General features: G+C 43.0%; 1 protein-coding gene across 4 annotated transcripts in view; it reads right to left on the reverse strand.

Annotated features, from left to right (window-relative positions):
* The window catches only part of DNAAF9 (dynein axonemal assembly factor 9), a 134,402-nt gene that overhangs the window by 22,362 nt on the left and 91,934 nt on the right, over positions 1-20,106 (reverse strand). For all 4 annotated transcript variants that reach the window (XM_045445169.1, XM_045445168.1, XM_045445167.1 and 1 more), the window contains 4 exons: positions 19,190-19,278; positions 17,731-17,889; positions 12,355-12,480; positions 2,587-2,624 (listed from right to left, as the gene is read on the reverse strand). In XM_045445169.1, the coding sequence (XP_045301125.1) occupies positions 2,587-2,624; positions 12,355-12,480; positions 17,731-17,889; positions 19,190-19,278 (412 nt within the window). The remainder of the gene's footprint in view (positions 1-2,586; positions 2,625-12,354; positions 12,481-17,730; positions 17,890-19,189; positions 19,279-20,106) is intronic.

Here is a 20,106-nt window from a genome sequence, read left to right on the forward strand (position 1 = left end):
AGGAATTGGACACAGAAAAGGGGCTTTGCTTTATAGGGAAACAAGCAAAAGGATTATCCTCCGCATTCCTTAGGCCAGCTATGCAAACTACCACCTGCCAAGAGGAAATGCCATCTGTGAGGGCAGGTACAGCAGTTATCTGGAGCACAGGGTGAAGAGGCCACTGTGGGCGGTTTCATCTTGTTTGGGCCAGGAGCTTCCTTCTGTTCTGTATCAAGGAGTGGATACCCACATTTGGCCAAGGTATTACCAGTCTGGGCTGTGAGTGAGCGGGCAGCCTGATATGACCACTCCCCAGAATGGAGAAACCCCTCTGAGGTCTGACTGCACTGGTCTGAGCTAAAAGCTTCCAATGGCCCAGAAAAAAAGTTTACTTTTTTTATCTATCTGTAGATACTTCCAAAAGTGGTAGTAAAATGTCTTTGCTTTCTTTCAAATCAGCATTATAATGAATCTTGTTTGCTGTTTAAGCATTGAGATTATTTCCTAATTCTTGGATTTCTGTAACACCCATTATCTTGGGGCTGCAATATAGTCCTTTTCTTGTTGTAAAACAATCCTTTGTTGTAAAAGCAATCAAACAGGGAACCTGACTCATGCTCAGGAGCAAAGGGAGGCAATATGCTCCCTCAGGACATGAAGTGTTTGTCTACTGGTGGCAGATCCTACCGCCAAGCTAGCCACCAAATCTCTGAGGATAAAAGAAATACTTGCCTTTTATTTCCTCCCTCCCTGGACGGCCCATGCCCATGGTGAGCCAGGTCAGATCAGTTCATAGGGTCCCTTAGGCCCATATATAAGAGGAAGATAATTACTAAGACACTGTTACTCTACAAGCCCTTCCAAGTTTAGAAAAACAGCATATATGGCCTCAAGGTCATCTGCCCACATGTGGTCACATCCCTATCTTTACACATGCACAGAGCTTGACACAAGTTGCCTTTGGACTCTGAGTGAGGAAACATGTTAAAATGTGTCTACCAAGTGCCAGAGAGAATCCAGTCTGTCTCGGCCTAAAAGGACTTTCCTCCTACAATAGTGGCCCAGGTTCATGGACATTGAAGACACAGCTCCTCCCCAAGGCTCATCTGTGCTTTGTGTGCAAAAAAAGCAGAGGGGCACTGAGGGAGAAAGTACCAACGAGTCAAGGTGCATTAGGGTGGCAGTAATTGTGTGGTGGACAGGGGATAATGCTAGCCCACACCCTTGGCTTTGGCCATAAGTTACAAACATGTATCTGAGGACCAGACAGTGATCCTTGGTTATCTCCTGTATCTATGTTTTTGCCTATGCTTTCTATTCCCAGGACAGATACTGACAACCTTCCTGATCTTCCAACCTAGAAACTTAGAGGGGTTCATCCTAGATACTTCCTTCTCCAACTCATGCCCCATATCTAGTTTGCCACCAGATTCTACTGATCCAACCTCCATAAAATCTCTTTCATCTGTCTGGAGTGGATACTGTGGGAAGACCCAGCCACCTCTATTTCCCTCTGCTTCTGGGGTACAGTGCCTGGAAAGCAACAAGAGCCTCTAAAAGCTGGACTTGAGACGCCCTAGTGCAGCAGCCCAATACACACATCCTTCCCTCCAGTGACCTGGCTCCTGCCCTGCACTGCACCCAGCTCAGCTGTTTCCCAAGACAATAGCTCTGGTATGCTTGGTTGTCTCCGCTCCCTGTGGACTGGCAATGGGATCAGCAAGGCAAAACTGTGCTGGGGACACTGAGTTATTTCCTTCTATCTGATTTCTACTTGCTGGGCTGGCTCAGGAAGCTCAGACCCCAGGTCTTCTGACAACAATGAGCATTTTATCATCACTACAGGAAATTTAGAGTTTATTCTGGGTCTCCAGGCACCATAGTTAACATGACTAAAAAGTGCTGCTTCCAGGGTTGCCAAATGATAGGACACTGTGAAGTTGAGTGTAACCTACAGGATGGGTGGACTTTTCTAAATGTTATCAAGGAGGTGTGGAAAATTCCAGTGTATGCAGGAAGGGATTAAGGGAGAAGGTCCTACTGGACCATACTATATACTCATGGGACAGGAGAAGTGCATCAAGATCGTGTTGATCCAGAGGCTAGGAATACCTGATACCTTTTTAGTCCACTGATATTAGTTGGAAGGCCAGGGAAGGCTTAATAAGGGAGGTGCTCAAGGGAGGTGCTGTTATGGCAACTTATCATCTTAAGAGATAAACTTGGGAAGAAATATGCCTATCAAATATGATAAAAGAAAAAGATGTCAAAATTTCCCTGGACCAATTTTGTTTGTTTTAGACTTAAAATATTTATTTTGAGAAAGAGAGAGAGCGAGCAGGGAAGGGATGGAGAGAGAGAGAGAATCCCAACCAGCCTCCACACTGCCAGTGCAGAGCACTACGTGGGGCTCAAACCCATGAATCATGAGATCATGACCTGAGCCAAAACCAAGAGTCAGAGGTTTAACTGACAGAGCGACCCTGGTGCTCCTGTTCATTTTAGATTTTAGAATGGTAAGAAAGAGCATGAAGAGAGAAGTCTGTTGCATCTAAACATAATTTGAAAGGCATGCAAAAGCAAGAAGTAAAACATATTGCTTACCTTGTGAACACTGGTCAAGACATTTAGGAAAGAGAAATCTATGGAGAGGAAAAAAGAGAAATATTTAAAAACATTAATGTTAGGATTGTCACTGGTTATTTCCCACTAAACTGTGACTATCCAAGCTGACTTATTCAATAAGGCAAGTGGCAGGCAGTACTAAGTACCAAGAATAGCCATGGCTCTGCAAAAGGTTTTCACAGGAAAACCAAGGAACCCCACAGAAATAGCTCTTATGTGGCCAACTCTTGATGGAATGTTGAAGAGGGGATACTGTTGAAGAGGGGATATAGGGCCTGTTCTCTATAGACAATAGGAAACAGGGAAAGAAAGTTGAGGTTTGTTTTTTTTTTTTTTTCTTTCAAAGAGACACTGTCCTGATAGTGAAGGGAAATTTCATGGGAAAATGAGAATTACCTTCCCCTGTTTGGGTCTGCAGTACTAAAGCTGCCACACTTCCCTTCCTGTGCACGCTAGAATCCTGGTTCTCCTTTAACACTATTCTGAGCTCTAATGGTGAATGAATAGCAGGAAACTGACTGGATCACAGATGAAGCAGGTGAAGGTGACTGATTCAAAGTGTGAGCTTGTTAACTAAGAGAAAAACCCACTCTGTCAGTGCTTTAAAACTCCTAAAACATCACAGTACCCTTCTCAGGGAAGAGAGCTAACACTAGTGAGAATAGCTGCCTTTTATCAAAGTTCTTCTTCCTATGGCCTGGGTACCATGCAAGCAGTTCACATGTATGGTCTTGCTCTGTCCTCATGTCTACTCCATGCCTTGGGTACTCACAAGCTGAGAAGAGCAGGTGAGTTTGTAACAGCTGAACAGTCTAAAGCACTTTGCCCATGGCCTCAGACAAAGCTAGAAAGTGGGAGGGCTTATGCAGGGACCCAGGTCTGTTTAGCACCACAGAGCTCCCATGTTTTCTCTCCCACGCTTCTGAATTGTTGTTGGTCTAGGTGGCACGTGGTAATGATGTTCAAAACACCGGGGAGAATTTCTCTCCTGCAATCTCCTTAGTGGTGGCAAGTCTTCATCATTCTATTTGCTTTCTAAAAACACTATTTGGAACCAAATTTGGTGGGCAAGTGAGCTGGATGAATACCACTTTGGACTGTTGATGAGGTTCTCTTGCCTGACTCCCTCATGGTTTCTGAGGAATTCCAAGGAGGAACCCCTACGTGCTCTGGGCAAGATCAAGAGTCATGGAACAGGGAAGAGACATCCTTCCACACTGGAGTTTCCCCAAGAACAGAACTCACTGACTTCACTGCACTCAGTCTACTGAATGGCCTGACACAATAGCAAATACATTCTTAGAAAGTGTCTGTCCCCATCAGTGCCTGTCACTTTAGAGTACATGCTCTTAAAGGCCTTCTCAGCACCCTGCTAGCTCCCTCACAGCAGCCCACAGCAATTCACACCAAAGACATCTTAGACAAGACAAGCAAAGCTCCCCTCAAGGCATTTTATCCAATCACAGGCTGGATGCTCATGCTTTAAATCTCTGACAGCTGCAAAGAAAACATAGACTTGCACATATATATGACTCCCTAAAACTGGAATGCAATTTCTCTTATCTTGGCATCTTTGGCATCTGTCCTTCAAATTCATGTTAGCTTTCTTTCCTAATCCAACTAGGAGTTACCACTGCTTCTTTATAATTCTTATAAAATTGCATTAAATATTTTATTATAGGACTTCCTATCTATAACACGATTGATTGTGTACCTTCATTGGTGTGGCATTTGGAAAATTATTGAACTTTTCTGAGCATTAGCTCCCTCAAGGTAAAACATGGTAATGATGCCTACCTTAAAGAGGGATTTTGAGGATCAAGAGAGGGTAAAGCATCACAGTGCGAGACAAATAGCACAAAATAAATGTTGGCTCCCTGCTTTCCTTCTCTACATATCATCCTCCTTACCAAACTCTAACGGTTTTTTTTATTTTTTAATTTTTAAAATTTACATCCAAATTAGTTATCATATAGTGCAACAATGATTTCACGAGTAGATTCCTCAGTGCCCCTTACCCATTTAGCCCATCCCCCCCCCCAAACTGTAACATTTTTGAAGAGTGCTTGGCATAGCATAGCATGACTTTTTTATTTTATTTTATTTTTTTCAATATATGAAATTTATTGTCAAACTGGTTTCCATACAACACCCAGTGCTCATCCCAAAAGGTGCCTTCCTCAATACCCATCACCCACCCTCCCCTCCCTCCCACCCCCATCAACCCTCAGTTTGTTCTCAGTTTTTAAGAGTCTCTTATGCTTTGGCTCTCTCCCATTCTAACCTCTTTTTTTTTTTTTTCCTTCCCCTCCCCCATGGGTTTCTGTTAAGTTTCTCAGGATCCACATAAGAGTGAAACCATATGGTATCTGTCTTTCTCTGTATGGCTTATTTCACTTAGCACAACACTCTCCAGTTCCATCCACGTTGCTACAAAGGGCCATATTTCATTCTTTCTCATTGCCACGTAGTACTCCATTGTGTATATAAACCACAATTTCTTTATCCATTCATCAGTTGATGGATATTTAGGCTCTTTCCATAATTTGGCTATTGTTGAGAGTGTTGCTATAAAGATTGGGGTACAAGTGCCCCTATGCATTAGTACTCCTGTATCCCTTGGGTAAATTCCTAGCAGACATGACTCTTAAACAGAGCAGACAAGTTTTGTGCCAACAAACATTAAAATAATGTATGTACAGGTTATTGACCAGCTCTTCCTCTAAGTAACAAAAGCAAGTGTGATATATATTCCTAAGCCTCACATAGGTATGGTATTGTGCATTTTGTAGTGTGCCAACCAAGTACCTGATTTAAATAAAATTCTAGTAAATCAAGAAATGATGATACTGATCCAATCTGCCCTAAAACATGGGCCCCACAATTCCTACATGCATATTCACAAAAATGTAGCTGTCACACAGGCAGATGTGGGACGACTTATTCCTTGCGGCCCTCTCAATGATTAGAATAGTTCCTGGCACACAGCAGACACAAGACACTCACTGAATGAAATCCTCTAGAAAAAAGACACCAGGTAAATCTCACATACACCCATTCTGAATCCAAACTGAGCCCATCCTTAACTTAAAGTAGACACACTAACCTCCACTTCACAGAATGGAAGAAGAAGCCCTATTATGCTCTGCCCCCAGCTGTTTTTTTTTTTTTGTTTGTTTAACCATGATCTAGAAACAATGATGTAAATTTTATCTTTGCTAAGGTAGCCACTTTACAAAAACTTGATTCTCAAAAAATCATTTATGATAAAAGCAATATATAATCCATAGCTAACATCATATTTAATGGTTAAAGACTAGATGCTTTCCCTTTCAGATCGGGAGTAAGATACAATGTCCGCTCTTGCTACTTATACTCAACATTATACTGGAGGTTCTAGTAAGGACATTTAGGCAAAAAAAAAAAAAAAAAAAAAAAACAAAACAAAACCAAAAAACCCAAAAAAAAAAAAAAATACAAAGCCTCCAGATTGGAAAGAAAAAAGTAAAGCTATCTCTGTGTACTCATGACACACTTTTGTATATAGAAAAATCACAGAGTCATAGAAAACAAAGCAATGAACAATCCAAAGATGATATGCAGAAAACAATTTCATTTATAATAACACCACAAAGAACAAAAATATTTAGGAATAAATTAAACAAAGAAAGCATAAGAGCTGTACACTGAAAACTAAAACATTGCTGAAAGAAATTTAAGACCTAAATAAATGGAAAGACAGCCAGGTTCATGGATTGTGAGGCTTAGTATTTTTAAGATGGCAGTACTTCTCAAACAGATCTATAAATTCAATACAATTCCTACTAAAATCTCAGTTGTCTTTTCTGGCAGAAAACTGACAAGCTGATCCTTAAGTTTACATGGGAATGCAAGGAACTCAGAATAGTCAAAACAATTTTGAAAAAGAACAAATTGAAGGACTCTCACTTCTCAATTTCAAAGCTTACTACAAAGCTACAATAATCAAAACAATGTGGTACTGGCATGACGACAGACATATCTATCAGTGGAACACAACTGACAGCCCAGAAAATAAGCCTTCACATTGATAGTCAATCGGTTTTTTACAAAAGTGCCAAGACAATTCAATGGAGAAAGAATAAGTCTTTTCAACAAATGGTGCTGAGAGAACTGGATATCAACACGTGAAACAACAAAGTCAGACTCCTACTTCATGCTATATGTAAAAATTAACTCAAGATGGAACACAGGTCTACATGTAAGAGCTAAAACTATAAAACAGAAGAAAACACTGGAATAAATCTTTGTGACCTTGGATTAGGCAATGCTTTAAAAAAATTTTTTTTAATGCTTTTATTTATTTTTGAGACAGAGAGAGACAGAGCATGAGTAGGGGAGGGGCAGAGAGAAGGGGAGACAGAATCTGAAGCGGGGTCCAGGCTCTGAACTGGCAGCACAGAGCCCGACGTGGGGCCTGAACTCACGGACCATGAGATCATGACCTGAGCTGAAGTCAGACGCTTAACCTACTGAGCCACCCAGGCACCCCTAGGCAATGCTTTCTTAGATATCACACCATACATACAAGCAACAAAAGAAAAAATAAACTGGACTTCATTAAAATTTAAAAGCTTTTATGATTTAGAGGATACCATCTAAAAAATAAAAAGATAACCCATGGGAGAAATTTTTTGCAAATCAAATATCTGATAAAGGACCTGGATTCAGAAAATATGAAGTTCTCTTGCAACTCAAAAGGAGACAACCTGAGGAGCCTGGCTGGCTCAACTGGTAGAGCATGCAATCCTTGATCTCAGGGTCTTGAGTTCAAGCCCCACATTGGGCACAGAGATTACTTAACAAAAAAGTAGGGGGTACTTGGGTGGCTCAGTGGGTTGAGCGACTGACTCTTGATTTTGGCTCAGAGACCGAAGCAGGGCTCGATCCACAACCCTGGGATCATGACCTGAGCCGAAATCAAGGGTAGGATGCTCAACCCACTGAGCCACCCAGGTGTCCTCGGTATGTATCCTTTTAGATATTTCCTATATACATAGGAATAAACATTTAAAAAATACATATTGTTTTGGCAATTTACTTTTCTCAGTTCACAAAATACTGTGGACATTTTTACATGTTAAAATCTACTTAATTGTTTTAAATCCCTGCCTAGTATTCCATTGTATGAATATCCCAAAATTTAACCAGTCTCTTACTAATGAGCATTTGGATTATTTCCAATTCTTTGATATTACGAACAGTGTTTTTTTTAAATAAAGATTTTTTATTTTTTAAGTAATCTCTACAAAGTAGGGCTCGAACTTACAACTCTGACACCAAGAGTCACATACTCTACTAAGCCAGCCAGGCGTCCTGATTTTATAAACAGTGCTGTTTTGAACACTGCAGAGCACATCTGTCATGTTTCAGACTACTCAGTACCTTCTAAACAACTTTCCTAGGCTTGAACTTACGAAGTCCAACTTTTTTTTAAACAGCACAAACTACCTTTCCAGCCTTTCTTGCAGTCTGGGGTAGGCATGTGACCTAAGTTCCACCAACCAAATGTACTACAAGACTCCCACAGGCAGTGAGTCAGGTGAGTGAGGGGATGTATGCTAAGCAGATCCCATTTTCTGGTGAAGGAAGTGGTTGAGATATCCCCCCTACCAGGGCAGCCCTAAGAGGTTTGATTGCTCCTGGCTGCCTAGCCAATACATCCTGGCCCTCTTGGAGACTCTGCAAGCTGTAATGTCCTTTAGTAAATCTCTTTCCATTGAAACATACTGGAGTAGGCTCTCCTGTTTGGAATTAAGAATTCTATATGAAACCAACACCCCTATACCTATATATCTTTGCACATTTGTACAAATATAATTATATGAAATTTTAGCAATGGAATGGCCAAATTTGTCTTCAAACAGATTATATCATTTTATATTCCTATCAACACTGCTTTTGAATGTACCTATTTTCCTACACTGTTGCTGTGTAATAAGCCACCCCAAAACTAAGCGGTTTCAAATAATGATGACATATTATCCCTCATGATTCTGTGGATTAGATGGGCAGTTGTTTTGGCTTGGAACAGCTCAGCTGGGGCTGATGGTCTAAGATGGTGTCATTCACATCCAACTGGGGTCTCAAGCTCAGATGGGAGGAATGGGATGACTAGGCCTCTCTCTCCACATGATCTCTCATCCTCTACCAGCCTAGCCCAGGCTTCTTCATATGGTATTCTCAGCTCCCAGAGGCAAGAGAGGGCAAGCCCCAATGTGTAAATGCTTTTTAAGCTTCTGCTTATTTCTTGCTTCTTGATGTCCCATTGACCAAAACAAGTCACATACCCAAGCCCAAATTCCAAGTATAAGAACTAGATACAACTCTTCAACTCTTGATGGAAGGGGCTGTTTTTGCTGTGGGCATATTTTAAATCTTCCACAGCTGGCCACGTAAAAAAATTTTCTTTTTTTAAAATTGGTGGGCTTAACACTGGCCACTTACTATTTTTTTAATGGAATGGGTTTAACTTTATTTCTTATTTAAAAATTTTTTAAATGTTTACTCCTGAGAGAGACAGACAGACAGACTGAGTGGGGAAGGGGTAGAGAGAGAGGAGACACAGAATCCAAAGCAGGCTCCAGGCTCTGAGCTGTCAACACAGAGACCAACATGGGGCTCGAACTCACAAACTGTGAGATCATGACCTGAGCCGAAGTCTGATGCTTAACTGAGCCACCTAGGTGCCCCGGGTTTAACTTTAGTAAGTTTCTATTCTTGATCATGTGTGCCATAATTCTCTTATTCTATTCCATGTGCATAACATGCACATGGAATAGAATAGCCCCATAGCCCATATGCATGGACTAATCATTAGTTTTCCAACAGAGCATCAGTAGACCACTACAGTAAATTACTTTCTGGAAGGAATTCAGAGGTAAATTTGGAAATTTCTAATTTCTAAAAAAAAATTAGCCAATCAGTAACTTTGACTTACTGACTTAATACTTTTGAAGTCCTAATATGAAAAAAAGAGGAAATTAGTATACTCATACTAACATGCATGATTTTGTTACTTGTATTTTTATATTCCATGACCATAATTCACACATGATATAGCCTTATTCTATTCTTAAATAGATTACATGCTCATCTTTGGTCCTTTTATATACTTCTCATACATCTGAATTCTCTTAAGGACCTTTAGTCCTCACATGCTGGCACACCCATTTATTCACCAGATATTTCGTGAGCACTTACTTGCATTAAGCATTAAACAGAAATGGTTTCGGCACTCACAAAAGCTAAGTCTATATTCTACAGTTCCTCTCTTTTCTCTAATGATCTTAATTTGTCTATTTTTCCTCTTCACTTTGTTATTTTATCAAGCTTGAGGCTCTCTGAACAGACAAGTTTTAGCAGTGTCTATTCTACTTCTCACTGCTTTGATTGAGATTTTTTATTGCGATGGTGGTTTTATTATTGTCTTCATTTTCTTTCTAGGGCTCTAGCAGTTCATTTTCTATCTGTATTTGCTAACTAAACTCCCTGGTCTCCCTGATCTTTTCTATTTAAGAGTTTTACTGAGGTATAACTTGCATATAACATTCATTCATTTTACGTGTACAGTGTAATGATTTTTAACATAAATTTACAGAAGTATGCAACTATCACAATTCAATTTTAGAACATTTGTATCACCCCAAGAAGATCCCTCCTGCCCACTTCCCCAGACCTTTTATATAACTTCTCTGAGCTCTTCCCACCTCACCCTATTAACTTCTCTTCTTCTTAATTTTTTTTTTTCTTGACAGTGCAGAAGAGTACTCGTCTAGGCTAATTCTTCTGAAGTATAATCCCCATCTGTCGTTCGCTTATTACTATCTTTTCCTACCTTTTAAAAATGGTATTATCTGTCTCACATTAAATCTCCTTCTGCTTTAGTGCATCTTTATTTATTTATTTTAAGATTTTATTTTTAAGTAATCTCTATACCCAACGTGGGACTTGGAAGTCACAACCCTGAGATCAAGAGTCATTGCTCCTTCAACTGAGCCAGCCAGGCACCCCTTTAGTTTATCTTTAAATGAAAACTTGAGGAAAATAAGAAACACGACTGATAGAAAGGTGGCATGTAAGAGTCAATACAGTAGTCCAAAGTACAGTGGTGATGCTCAGCATTCACCATAATAACCTAGGACAAAAGGAAAACAGACCACCTTGGCTTTTTTATGGGAGAGCAGAACCTAAGTCACAGCTAAAGAGAAGAGATATGGCGAAGACATTTCTTGAAATCAGTCGAGGTGATAAGGGAAGTAACCTCCAATATAATTTATAAGAGACATCTGAAGATATCAACTTGGGACTTAAATAGGAAGGGAGCTCTTTCAGATGAAGGTTGAAGGGTAGATCAATTAGTTTCCAGGAGAGAACAGTAATTTGGACTAGTCAGAAAGAACACGTGGTTACAGACCTGGGATACATTCCACTAGGCTAAAGGGACAGGAAGTCAAATAGCTCTCTGAAGGGACAATGTAATGTTTGAATCTCTCCCCAGTGAGGAGTGCTCTGATGATGAAATAGATACTTCCAGACACCACTGGAGAGGTATAAACCACAAAACCCACCCGGAAAGCAATTTTCAGCTGTGAATGAAGAGTAATAAAACTGATCATACAATTAATTAATAATATCTCTTTGAAGATTCTAAGGAAATTATCTCAAATTTGAGAAATTTATATGGATAAAAATGTTCCTATAGCATTATTTATAATAGTGAAAAGTTGGAGACATCCTATGTGACTAACCGTGGAGAAACTGTTAAGACAATCATATCCAGCCATATGCACAATTACCACTGTGATACTGGAACATATGTTAACTTATATAGTATATGCTAATCTAAGAAGCATATAAAGTTATATGTAGACTGCAACTGTGAAGACATGCAGACAAAAAAGGAATTCACAAAAATTATAATACTTAAACCACTGAGTTAGTGAGATTATGGGTAAATAATTATCCAATTTTCATTGTTGTTATATTACTTCCAATGTCTCGAGAAAAAAATAGTTCACCTATTAGTAGCAAGAATGAATGTCATTAACCGAGGTTAAGGTGGCTTAAGCATAGGAAAAATTATCTATAAGATACTCCAAGTACCTTGGGAAACAAATCACCTCCCCTGTAGTAAAGAGGAAAAGAAAGGCTGCCATGGGCATTCTTTTTTTTTTTTTTTTTTTTTTTAATGTTTATTTATTTGAGAGAGAGAGAGCACGCATGCGCGAGTGAGAGTGTGTGGGGGAGGGGCAGCAGGGAAGGGGCAGACAGAGAGGGAGGCACAGAATCCGAAGCAGGTCCCAGGCTCCAAGCTGTCAGCACAAAGCCTGACATGGGGCTTGAACCCACGAACCGTGAGATCATGACCTGAGCTGAAGTCGGATGCTTAACTGACTGAGCCACCCAAGTGCCCCATGGGCATCCTTTTTTTATGGGAGAAGCCGTTTCAAGTCCCACCACTCTAGATGGGCAACTTTTCAGTGCAAAAAAAAAGGGGTGAGAGGCTTCCAGTGTATAGGCATCTCCTGAGAACCTAGCACAAATCAAGCATTAACTGAGCATTCATTATATATAAGGTAGACTAATGCATTCCAAAAGACAATAACACGTAAAGATGTGTCTCCTTCTGGTGGGTGGGAGAAAATCGCTTTCTGTACACTTAAACCCATCACGTCTTGTGGGCTGGAGATAATCCGAAGTATGTACCTGTGGTCCATGTAGCAGCTCAGGGGCTCCACACACACCGTGATGGCACCAATGGTGAAGGAGGACTTGACATTTGAGTCTGGATGGGTCTGCAGGGCCTGGACAACATCAATGACATCTGTGTAGCTGGGGGAAAAAAAGAGAAAGATTAGTTTACTGACTGGGGCCGCAGAATGGGGGAAGAGGGGCACACTGAGGGGCTGAGTGAGCAAGAGTGGAAGGAAAACCACGAGGAGGTACCTGTGACTAGGTTCCTTGGGGTCATCCCACTTCATGATTCAGAGCCCGTCCCTGCATCCCACAGTGTTTCTGCATTCCCAAACCCCATTAGTACTCCTAACTGTGCAAGAGTGAGTGGAAGAACCCCCCATCACTTCTAGGAGTGAAGGGAAGCCTGCAGATGACCCTGGCGCTCTGAAGGTGGAATTGGTGTCCTTAGGCCTGTTTTCCAATCAACCTAGGAGCTCCGATGTTGGTCTATTTCCTTTAATAGCTTTCCCCTCTCCTTCTGCTTCACAGAACATGCAGACAAGAGAGAATGGGGATCATCAGGTACCTCTGTAGGTCAGCAGACACATGTCAAACCCCGCTTGCATTTGTCTTTCCTGCTGGGAACTCCCTCTAAACTACAACTTCCAGAGCCAACTTTAATTATTTTTAGTTAGAATGTAATATATTTATCATTTAACTCCCCCATGCATGCTCCTCCCAAGGCCTTGTCCTTCTCAGCAGAGGGGACTCCATTTTTTTCTCAATTTTTAAACTATAACTAGAATGAGATGGCTGCTTACATTCTCACACTGCTACTGGGCCAGGACTGTCACCATCTCTTGCACAGATCACCCCACAGCCTCCTCACTGGCCTCCCTACTTTTTTTTTTTTAATGTTTATTTTTCAGAGAGAGAGAGAGAGGGAGGGAGAGCGCGTGCACCCGTACACATATGCACACGCATGCGGGGCAGGGGCAGAGAGAGGGAGGCAGAGGATCTGACGCAGGCTCCACACTGATAGCAAAGAGTCCAATGTGGGGCTCAAACTCACGAACTGTGAGATCATGACCAGAGCCGAAGTCGGACACTTAACCAACTGAGCCATCCAGGTACCCCTCACAGACCTCCCTACTTCTGTCCCTGGCCCTGCCCGACCTGTCTTCAACACAGAAGCTAGAAGGATCGTGCTGACCCCACTGTGCTAAGCCACGGAGTGGCTTCATCCCACTCAGAGTCAAAGCCCAAGTCCTTACGGGGCGCCTGTGCTGATGGCTCAGAGCCTGGAACCTGCTTCAGATTCTGTGTCTCCCTCTCTCTCTGCCCCTCCCCCACTCATGCTCTCTTTCTCAAAAATATTAAAAAAATTAAATTTAAATAAAATTAAAGAAAATAAAAAAGCTAAATAAAGCCCTTACCTCAGCCCCCGCGGTGGTCTATGATCTGACTCCCACACTGCAAGGACTTTCTCCTCCTACTATTCCTTCCCTTACCTCAATCTACCCATCCTGACCTCCTGGTTCTTCCCTGAACATGCCAGGCATATTTCCACCCTGGCATTCTCGGTCCCTTCTTGTGGTGCTCTTTTCCTCAGATATCTGCCAGGCTTGCTTCCTTGTTCCCTTCAGGTCTCTGCTCAAATGGCATCTTATGAGAGAGGGATCTTCTGACTTCCTGCAGCCTATGTGACACAGCAACCTTCCTTTTGGCACCACCGGTCCCCACGAAATTCTTCCCTACAGCACTGAACATCAGCTACATTGTATTTTCTCATTTATTTGTATTTAGTCTGTTTCTGCAGTAATAATGTAAAGTGATTGAATGGTGTAATCTATGGTGCCTAAGCAGGACAGATGAAGGAACTGGATGTTCAATCATGGGTAGACCCATGGCCACTCCAAGAAGGGGCCTTCCCTCTTTACCTTGTAGAGAACATTTTCCCAGCCTATCACCAAAAGGTCAGTTCCTATAGAGGGAAGGGAAATCAGAAGGCATCCTTACTGATCATATGGGACTGGGTTCTAGCCTGGGCCCTTGGGAAGCCAGTGATGGTGGCTGGGGGGAAAGGTATAGCCTGCCTGAGCCACTCCCTGAGTTTCTACAAATAATTCATCTGCAAAATGGCACTTGGCTTTATCCCAGACTGTAATATTCACATCCCAATCCCCAGGTCTGCCTCTGTCCTGACCAACTAGCAGTACTTCAATCAAGAACAGGGTGTGCCTGGTTTTAGAGCTTCCCCACGAGTGCCTGGTAGTCAGAGAGCTGTTAGAGTGAGCCCTCTGCTCCCCGGTTTCTCCCCCTGCCTGGGCACATGTGTGGATGTCCACATGGGGTTCCTTCTCCTGGTTCTGCAGTGTCTAGTTAGGCCTGGATGCAAGAGAGCACCCCACACTGCCTGCATTGCCAGGCGTTCTGCACCCTTGTTAAGTAGGACTGACTGATGCTTGCACACTGCCCCAAATCTCTTTGTGATCATGTTTACCAGATTTAACCCTCCTGGTTAAGTGCCCCAGCCTTGCTCCTAAGCATCAGTTTTCTCTCTCTTCTAAAAATAAGTTTCGGAAGCTTTTTATTTTCCATGTCTGGTATGAGCCTAGAGAATCCTTTCTGAGGGCAGAAAAGAACTGAAAGATTTACCAAATCCTGGTAATTTTGGTCATTTTAATATCCTGGGTTTTCCTTCAGAGAGAGTGGCTGGTAATTCCCAGGTTTTCAGAGCATTCCATTTAATGGAAAAAAGGTTGGAATGAAAATAGGCCCCAAAATCCTTGGTGGGAGCAGGGTTATCGAGGTGATGAATGTGGGTACTGCAGCCAGGAACTGCTGTGGCAAGACAGGAGGCCCTTGGTGTCTGTCACTCACTGTACTTGTTGTGAGGAGGAGGCTGCTAGGCTCTCCCTCCCTCCTCAGCCCTTGCCCTGTAATCATCCTGGCCAGGGCCTCCCAACAGGAGGAGGCAGGCTTCACTACGGAAGGAAGCACACTGTTCCAGCTACCAGAGCCCGAACTCGATCGCTTTGGCTAATAAACTGCCTCAAATGCATGATGAAGGAAAAAAAACCCCAAAAAACAAAAACAAACACACACAAAAACCCCCGGTTCTTCATGTCTGCCTCTTTCTTGTCAGTTCTCTCTTTATTAAAAATAAAAGCAAAACAAAGAAACAAAACAAAACCCCAGCAGGATTTTTACTTTCTTTATTCTGAAACAACATACCCCATTCAACTGTCCTTTGGCCTCTGTTTTATGTTTGCAATTTAAGCCTACAATTTGGGCATGTGTTTCAGATTAATAATTCAATTTTTGTTTTGAGAGAGACTTTAAGTGTAGATAATTTAAAGAATAATTTTTTACAATATTCTGGAGTATAAACAAATATAATCTCTCAAATTCCTTAAAATTATTTTTTTTTAAATTCAGATTTCTCCAGTTTTATGTGTGTGTCTGTCTGTAAGTTCTAGACAATTTTATTACCTGCATAGGTTCCTGTATCTACCACCACCGTCAAGACACTGAACAGTTCCACCACCACTCGGTTCCCTTGTGTTGTCTTTTTATGACCACACCCACCTTCTTCCTACCTCCCACTCCCATCCCTAAGTCCCGGCAACCACCAATCTGTCCTCTATTTCTAAAATTTTATCATTTCAAAATACATTAATTTTTAAAAGAACAATTAACAGCTCCAGTGGATGTCAAAGCTCAACACCACTGCCCCACTGCTGTAGGAAGTCAAATGGAACCAGGCCACTCTGGGGACAAAAGAAAACTGCCCTAGACCACAGTGTTCCCCCATGAACCCTATAAATGAAGATAAAAGCCATATCCAGGGACTATAAATCTCAATTTGAGAAACCTCTGGAGTCTCCCTTCACTGGCAACCTCAATACTGGGCATGAAGGTCCAGTCCCAAGGAGATGGTCATGCAAAAAGGAGGCAGCCATGAGTTCCCTGCTGAGCCTCAAGAGAATGGGCCTGGCCCATAAGAACCATGTCTTAGCGAGAGCCATAGCATTTTGCTGGTATTTCCACTTGAGTCCCTCAGGAAAGCTGAGATCCCTAGCATCCTGGGACTTCAACTGCGCAAAAGCTGGGTCTGAGAGTGGGCTGGCCATACACGGTCACTGCAGTCCAGCACAACCAGGGCAGCTGACACTTTTGCAGACCTGTACTGCCAGAGACAAGGAGTCAACGATGCTTTCTCAAGTGATGGAAGATGGAAATGCCCTCAGCTGCACAATGGCAAATTGCTGAATTTGACTCCAGGTCCACACTCCCAATGACTCTCAACTCTGGCAGGGACCAATCCATTCCTTTGACCATCAGAAGTGATGGAAAGCCAGAAGAAAACAAGTGGTTTCAAGCCTAGACTCTTGCTCTGTGGCTTTCATGACCTCAGCCCACAAACAGGACAAAAGGGCTGACAGAAGGGAAGGCCAGGGCAGGTGTGAGAACAAGGCCTGAAGAAGACGAACGACGGCTTGGTGGAGTGCACGGTGCTGTCCACCTCCTGACTCAGGACCACCAGCCCAGCTTTTCTCCACTTCTCACCATCCATCCGCCCAGGAAACCCAACAGAGCTTTGGATCTGGGCCTGCTCTCTACTGGAAACAATTAGCCAATTGCAAACAGTAATTATTACGAGCACAAAAAACATAGCATAGCACAAAAGCGCTTTGTGAGAACTGCCAAAAGCTTCCGTATTACCAGCCATCATCAAGACCACAGACTATGTTTTCCCTGACCTGGCATGCTCTCTTCTGGGCCTGGGGGGTGGTGGGCCTGCATAGGGCTCCTCCCTGGAAGGCCTTAGAACAAACAGGTCGAGGTAAACTCCTTTCAGCTAGGGTCACTGAAGCAGTGGTACTCACTCTGTCCAACCTATTCTCACAGGGAGCTTCCTGCCCAACTGGACTATTCATGTTCCCCACTGAGGGTCCCAGGAAAACCTCCTGGACCAGCCATCCTGGGAATGGTGGGGGTCGAGAATGCAGAGGATAGGGGCTGCCTCTGCAACTCCACATGAGGGAGGATTGAAACAGAGAGCAAAGGAAGAGACCACAGGGCCACTACTGTTACAAGAATTATCAAAGAATCTTGCCCAGAGAATCTCTTCCCTAATTCTCTACCGTGAGGATAGAGAATTTTGAGGATACCATCGTGCTGAAACCAAACTTAAAACTTGTGGGCAAGCTACAGCAGCTCTCTGGGGCACAAGATGGTAACCGGAGTCCTTGCTTGTCTGAGGCCTCTCTGGGTAGTGCAGACTCTGCTCATGCAAATGTGGAGGTCATTCTGTGTCCCAGGCTAGCCACACACAAAGTACAACAGTAATGGCAAGGTCATCACCATTCCCATTGTCCCCAGAAGACTTCCAGTGCTCACCCTTGCAACACCACAAGCAGTCGAATCTTCTTGCGGATGTAGGCTGACTGGCGGGCAGAGCGGTTCTGCTGGGCCTCCAGGACACTGGAAAGGTATCTCTGGAAGTGGGCAGCATGAAAACACTCGGAGCTGTCCATGATTTGGCGGTATACCATCCACCTGGAAACGGCAAGTATAATCTCAGCATGGGGGCTGCCTGATGGCCTGGCCCCACAGACTCAGCCAGTGGATCCAAATGTGACCAGTACTTCCACATACATTCTGCCCAGTGACCCCGCACAGGAGGCCTGGGGAGCTCCGTATCCTGAAACCACTATCACTGGAACTTTTGACAGGAAATGCCTTGCCACAGGGGAAAAGGTCAGGTAAGCACATGACCATTAATCAGACTTCAGAATTGAGAAAGACTCCTTATGACTGGGCAGTCATTTCCTGAAGGACCATCCAATAAAATGGCTTCAGTCTGGTGCTGAGTAAAATTTTTGCTAAGAAGTGAGCAGGGTGAAGAATTCAGACTATTTCTACAACAAAAGAAATGGAAACAAGGGAGGAACTGGCTAGCTACTTAGTACTTGTAAGAAGACCAATATTTCTGGAGCATCTCTGTAAAACTTGTCCAACCTCCCACATCTCCCTAAACTCCCAAACTTCTAGGTGATTTCCATCTTCTCCATCTTTTCCATCTTCCTTATGGCCTCCTGCAGGATGCCTTACTTCGAGGTAGACTGACTAGATATTAAATGCCTGTTCAGTTAGCCAGGGATGTTTAGTAATCTGCCAGCCATATGAAAGTGATGGATGAACGATCTTCCCAATTTCCCCTAAGCCAACGTGTCCCAGATGCACTTGAACGGATGCAGTCCCCTTGTGGTCAGGGACGGATCACACCCACCAGCTCCCATGTTCTAATCACCCTGGTCCTGAGTTGCCCTGTTGACCAGGCACACTCCCTGGCCTTTGCCTGTGCTAGTTCTGCTGCTACAGTGCTTGTCTCCAGATTTCCAAAGACTCACTCCTCTTATCTCCTCAGGCCTCTGCTCAAATGCCAGCTTCTCAGTGAGGTCTTCCCTGAGCACCCAATTTAAAACTGGGACCTCCCTCCCAGCTTGGCAATCCCTACACCCTTCTCTACTTTGTTATCTGTATGGCACTTTTCATTAGCTAATATACTACTTTCCTTGTCTGGTTAATTGTCTTCCTAAACTAGAATGTAAGGTCCACGAAGGCAGAGACATTGTTAGTCTGTTTTTTGTTTTTTTTTTCATTTGTCGCCCACACATAGAACAATGTCTGGCATACAGGACGTGTTCAGTATAAATGTGTTAAATGAATGGATAGATGGCTCCTGTGCTAATACCAATCACACCAAAGGCCAGTACATGTTGAAGGTTTCCCAGTGCCTATGTGGGCCCAGGCATAGAATCCCTTTCCCCAAAGCAAAGGCAGCAGCCGTACTAACCTGCCATATTCCTTATGCAGAGTGACCAGGAAAGCACAGAGCTCGCTAGCATGACAGCCTGGGAGGCCAGTTACAATGCTGATAGTTACCTACATGAAAGAAAAGTCACGTGAGTTTGTCATTCAACAGGGAGGCAGCGTTGTGTAACAGGTTAAGAGAAATGATTTCTGGAACCAGGTTCTGTGGGTTTGAACCTCAGCACCAGCACTCACCTAGATATATGTCCTTGGGCTAATAACAGAACCTATCTTGCAGGTGGGTGTGATGATTAACTGAGTTAATATATGTAAAGTGTTTAGAACAGTGTGTGTGGGACATACCAAACACCACGTAAAATGTAGTGTTCCTAATATAATTTCTATGCAGCAGGCTTGACTGGATCGGTTAAAATACCATGGAAAACACTGGGCAGAAAGGAGGTCTGAGACAAAGTGCCACAGGCTAAACTGGTGTGGTAAGTAAGCTCAGCCAAGGAAGAGGAGTGGCATGGGGATGTTTCTGTCTGGCTGCCCAATCCACCCAAGCCAAATGGCCTGAGCTAAGGAAGCAAACAGAATGTAGGAAGTACGTCTGAATCTTGACTAGGTGAAGAGCAGGTTGGACTGTCTTAGCCTTAACACACAACCAGATGAAAACAGGGCCCTCTGCAGGTATGTATTCTGAAGCAACTTAAAGAAATCCAGTGACAGAGAAGAGGTGGAGCAGGGGAGGAAAGGAACCATACACCTACTGAACAGTATCAATGTAAATTTTTAAAACAATTTTTTAATGTGTATTTATTTTTTGATATAGAGACACAGAGTGCAAGTGGGGGAGGGCCAGAGAGAGAGGAAGACACAGAATCCGAAGCAGGGTCCAGACTCCGACCTGTCAGCACAAAGCCCGATGTGGGGCCTGAACCCACAAATCACGAGATC

This window comes from Leopardus geoffroyi, chromosome A3 (genome assembly GCF_018350155.1).
Source record: "Leopardus geoffroyi isolate Oge1 chromosome A3, O.geoffroyi_Oge1_pat1.0, whole genome shotgun sequence".
Classification (NCBI taxonomy): domain Eukaryota; kingdom Metazoa; phylum Chordata; class Mammalia; order Carnivora; family Felidae; genus Leopardus; species Leopardus geoffroyi.